The sequence below is a fragment of the Kryptolebias marmoratus genome, linkage group LG5 (assembly GCF_001649575.2).
Source record: "Kryptolebias marmoratus isolate JLee-2015 linkage group LG5, ASM164957v2, whole genome shotgun sequence".
NCBI lineage: Eukaryota > Metazoa > Chordata > Actinopteri > Cyprinodontiformes > Rivulidae > Kryptolebias > Kryptolebias marmoratus.
In genome coordinates this window covers 13,953,791-13,959,154 of record NC_051434.1, presented here as the reverse complement: position 1 = coordinate 13,959,154, position 5,364 = coordinate 13,953,791, and the positions used below count along the sequence as shown (strand labels likewise).

Below are 5,364 nucleotides of genomic sequence, written 5' to 3'. Positions count from 1 at the left end.
GGGGGATGAAAAAAATGTTTTTCTCTTAAACCTGTGTTTCGTTTCCTGATATCCCAAGTCTTCCGAACGCGCCGCTTGTTTACGCCGACACGTCAGGCAGCCTGTATTTGCTCTGAACCAGCGCGCCACGTTCAGATGTGCAGGGAATGAGTGCAGCAGATCCAGCAGCCGACCGGTTTTTACTGACTCCTAACACACCACAGCGTGCTCTCATATTTTCACTGCGTAATATTTGACCATTCCAGGCCCAGTAAAACCAGTTTGCAGACCCCTCGGCTTCAAGTGTGTATGTGGATGTGTGTGTGGTACGAGAGGTGCTCAGGTCCCAGGCCGTCGTTTGCGGTTGTGTTGCCTTATTAAATAAAAGTGCTGGTTTTTATGTGCACCGTAAAATGGAGGAGTAACTTTGGAATACCCTGGCTCTGTATAGTGGTTTACATAGCGTGTGTGCGAGTGTGTACCTTGAAACACTACAGTCCTGTGAACAGTAGTTCCTGGTTCGTAGTTTTCCGGCATGGGAGACCAAAGGAAGGTGTAGTAATCTCTGGCTGTGCTCCAACCCACCTGAAGAGGTGGTGTAAACAAACAAGCAAACGAACAAACAAACAAAAAAGAAAACCTTTACAGTGAAATATGCCGACAAAATGGAGAGTGTACAAGAATTAAACATCAATCTGAAAAGTTCTACATATATATATATATATATATATATATATATATATATATATATATTTGAATTGGCGCATAAACCTGCAGCTTGACATTTTTAAAAACATTTAAAAGGACTCCAAAGGATTCGCAACAAGAATGGAAACATTTAAAACCACATTTCTCTCTCTCTCTCTGAATTCCTCCTCCTTTTTTGGACTAACAAGAAAGGAGGAGTGAAGGTGTGATAATAGGGTGGGTCGGTGGGCAGGGGTATAATCTGTCCACACATGAGCAGAACTGGGGGGGGGGGGGCAAAACCAAATGGAAATGAGTAAAAGGTGGCAAAAATGAGACTGGGATTGGTAGGTAAAAGGTGTCAATTTTACACAAAATGACAAGGGACTTATAACTCTTTGAATTTCAAGTGACAGATTATAAAATGTCATAAATCTTTTTTTCCTGTCTAAGCTGCACACACAAGCCTAATCGCACGTTGTGCAACAAGGTGTTTAAAAATAGAGTGAAAGGAGATGTAATGTAAGTGACAAACTACGTTTTGTTTTGGAACGCTGCCACAGAGCAATCATATCAATTACAAGGTGGCACTTTCCTTATTGCGCAACACAGAAAACACCAACGTGCACCAAACACAAAAGAGCTTCTTTTTTTTTTTTCCTTTAAAAAATTAAATAACACCCAAGCCTGTAAGCTACACGATAGTTATCAAATATGCAATCGAACAACGATTTTCCTAAAACTTTGCTTCACTTTAGAGCGCAGGCCAATCCCAGACACAGCTTTCCCCAAGTTCTAGGTGTAAATCAGCTGAGCTACTCAAAACATTTGTCAAAATTTCAGGTTTGATAACATTATAATTGCAGTGTCTCCCCCGTCGCCACACCACCGAGCCATTACGCTGAGCATAATGCTGTTCGAAAACAAACAGTGATAGTTAGCCAACAAGCAAACCTGGGCCAAGAACATTCTTTCCACCTCAAACAGTATGACAGCGAGGAGCTCGGCTCCAGCGGCCTCCTGCCAAGTTTTGCTTGTGTGGTCATGCGTGTGTGTGTGTGTTTTCTTTTTTTTAAAGACAGAAAAGACATCAATAATTTGGCTAATAGCAGAGTGAAGTTGACTGACATTTGCTTAGACACAGCGTGGCATTCCAGCACAGGAGTGATGTTATAAAATAATCACAGGCAAGGCAGCTATCAATCATTCAGCTGAAGTGCGAGGGGACAACATGATGACACTTTAATTACACACTCACGCAACGGGTTTCTCCCTGCCGAACCAACCAACATGCCACAACCTAGTGTTTTGTGGGTTTTTTTTCTTTCTTTTTTGTTTGTTTGACGCAGTTCTGTGTGTGCATGAAATAAAAAGTTATGGGTGCATGCATAAATTACAAATCCACTTCACAGCAACGCTAAGGAAAAACAAAACTACCGTGCAAGAAAAACTGAACATATACTTGAAAAGCTTGTTTTGAATGTACACTTCAGGTGTTTGCTTTGTATACTCAACATGCGAGTACTGCTTGAGGGCATCGCCGTCTAGGCACAAGTTTGCAACACAGAAGTCCTATCATTCTGCCGTAAGTGAATACTTTCAGCCACTAGGAGGCGTCTGTACACAGCTCAAAACGTTGCTGCTGGCTCTGAGTCATCCACACACTGAGCAGGCTTTTTTCCTGTTCAGTCTTTCTCCCTTTTAGCTGATGCCTAAAAAATGCAACAAGAAGGAGTAAATATTCGCTCCCTGAGTCATCTACCCTGCAAAAAAGGTTGTTTTTTTTTGCTTCTGAGCCTCACATATCAGACTCGTGTTTCGCTTTTATGCTGAATTGAGAAAGTAGAAACAGAATCAACTATTAATGATTTTAACATTCGAAACAAAACACAAGTTTGTTTTTGTGCAACTGATAAAAGCGCATGAACAGTGACTACTTGATGCTGGAATAAGTTAATTCTCATAAGCTTTACCAACGATCAAATAAAGCCCAAAACAAGACAGGCATGTACGTCAAAAAGGATTAAAGAAGCGTGGCTTACTCGCACAGCTCGCTAACCATCAAACAGGTTTCATTAGCGTGGATTAACACAATTACATTTTCCAATCCTCCTTTATTTTCCAAATAAAACCCAGCGTCTTTATTCCTTTTTAATTGAGCTGGTGGATTTGAAGTCAGTCCTTAAACGACGATAAAATGCCCCGTCTTTTCGACTTTACGAGACATCGAGTTTCCTCGCTCGCATTTCCTGTTAATTACGTGTGAGATTTGATGGCACGGATAAAAGAGACGGGCCGAGAGGGGGAGACGGTTCCCAGGAAGCGCAGGAAAAAGGCTGACGGAAAGACTGAGTGGAGCGAACATGTGAGGTGAAGTTCTAATAAGTATCAGAGTGGTTCATAAAGAGTGCCGAATGTGCCTCTCCCCCATTCCGCCTGCCATGTACACTCTTCCTTTTTCTGCACCATGAGCCAACCACACCAAAGCTTGTGGTAGGCTTTCAGCCATGTAGTGAAGAGCCGAGCCATTAGTGTCAGGGCAGATGTACGTATTAATGTGCTAAGTGCAAACTTTTGAGCAATTATTAAGACCCTAAAACAGAATTAGTGTCACAAAGACATGTGTAATTACTGTAATTTCTACATATCTAATGATGACAACAACTACTCGCGTTAATAAAATCCGATCCTAAGCGGCACGTGTGAGTGTTACCTTGAAAATGCCCACCCAGTCTTTGGGGTGGGGGGTAATGTAAGGGGTCAGGGTGTAGCAGGACTCCAGCGGCGCCTGGGGCAGGAAACTCTTCCCCACATTCTGGAAGATGACATGGGCAAAGTTGGACGTTTCCATGATGCTGACGCTGCTGCCAGGCGATGAGTCCACCACCTGGAATGATGACATCGTCCCCTGTCGGTCACTTCATTTGTCTGCAAGCGGGGAAAAAGCAACGAGGTCAATAAAACGTAAAGGGGCACAGGACGTCTCCCTGATATGCGTATGCACACACATGCAGGTCTGGGCAGAGAATATTAACAAAACAGTTTATTTATAACAGTCATCAGTGTGTGTGAGGGTGGCAGAGTAAATCAGCAAATATTAATGTTCAAATAGCTTATATCATCTGTGATGTTCACTAAAAACTGGAAAAATCTGCCATACACATTCACTCCTAAAGGCTTTGCAGCTTTTCAGGAATAAAGCATCTATTTAAAAACGACGCAGTCTGAGCAGCCCGCATCCGTCCATGTTTGAAGCAGGACAAAAAAATTAGTTTAACAGGCATTTAATTTCTGTAATATTGCTAGTCAAAGTCAATTCGCCCATCACAGTAAAAAACGAAATTACCTTGAAAGAGAAAACTGCAGAGCAATTTGTCCTCTGTGGCTCTGTAGGAGCTCCGTCAAGCCAGAGACGGTGACTTCATGATGACATAAACACTCTGGTTTCCGACCAGCCAGTGACACCCTACGGAAGGAGAACGACTTGATTCATTCATTTTATGCTACTTTAATTCCCTTTTTTTTGTCTCCTCTCCCTTTTGCGGCTAAAGTATACAAGAAGCCAAATAAAACCAGGCAAACGAATTCCTAAGTGGTTCTCCAACTACGGCTTGAAATGTGAGACCTCCTGAACATTTCAGAGTTTTGGCACAAGCCCTAAAAGCAAGATGCTTTAGGTCATAGTTAAGCAGATAGATCTGGGGTTCACAAACCTATAAGGACAACAATAAAGGTCTGTGCAGAGACTGTCAACAGCTCAAATAGAAAAACAGGTGCAACTACGGATAGTCATCTTGCCCAGAGAGTACGAAGGTAAAAAAACAAACCCACAAAGCACTGATTTCATTATCATTATGACTCAACACTTAGTTAAATGAGGAAAAAAAGGATGATTACTAAGGCATAATTGCAAACCTATCGGCATAAACGCCCATAATAAACATGCAACAAAGAAGCTAAGCTACTCCCCTGTCGTTTGCAGCCAGGTTTGACTGAGGTTTATCTTCTTAAAGGAGGCTAAAGGAGCTAAGATTAGCATGTGAACAGGCCATGGTGTGTCAAGTCACTAGCTAGCTAACCATCTTTTAGATAGGGCCACGAGCTCGCTGGCACACGAAACAACAAACACGAGCGTTAATGTCGCGTGGAATAAAATATTTACCCCTTCAAGTCATCGCCACTTGCGATTATTTCTTCCTGGTACGTCGATGTTTGCTCCACTGACTGTCTCAGGGATCTGACGGTGATGCGTATCTTCTTCCTGAGAGAAAATGATGCTGAACTTCCGGGATGCTGAGCAGAACCGATGATGCTCCGGAGGCGGCGAGAGCAAGAAGTCTCGGCGACTTTAAAATGTGTCAAAGTCGGATTAAAATCGTCTTAAACTGAGCATATTGGCTGTTTTAATTCATTTTAACCTAAACACTGCATAATAACTGTTCGGGTAGTACGCAGGTAGTAACTCTGCATCACTTATTCTCAGATAAAACACCAGGAAATGGTCAATTATTTTATACTAAATTACCTATATTTCCGTGCTGTCATTTAGAGTGAACAAAAATAGAGAGAATGTTAGCTAAAAAGAGCTTTAAAGTAAAATCACAGGATGTCCCGCCTTTGCTTCCCTCCCATTGGCCCAGCTAACTCAGCCAGTGTTGCGATTGGTCAATATGGCGGTCAATCATAACACTCCGGTTT

General features: G+C 42.3%; 1 protein-coding gene across 2 annotated transcripts in view; it reads right to left on the bottom strand.

Annotated features, from left to right (window-relative positions):
• Positions 1 to 5,174, bottom strand: part of LOC108241101 (tax1-binding protein 1 homolog A-like) — an 18,638-nt gene extending 13,464 nt beyond the window's left edge. For both annotated transcript variants that reach the window (XM_017425027.3, XM_017425036.3), the window contains exons 1-4: positions 4,829 to 5,174; positions 4,013 to 4,132; positions 3,380 to 3,594; positions 462 to 564 (exon numbers count right to left, since the gene is read on the bottom strand). In XM_017425027.3, the coding sequence (XP_017280516.1) occupies positions 462 to 564; positions 3,380 to 3,568 (292 nt within the window). In that variant the 5' untranslated portion in view covers positions 3,569 to 3,594; positions 4,013 to 4,132; positions 4,829 to 5,174. The remainder of the gene's footprint in view (positions 1 to 461; positions 565 to 3,379; positions 3,595 to 4,012; positions 4,133 to 4,828) is intronic.
• Between the last annotated feature and the right edge of the window lie 190 nt (positions 5,175 to 5,364).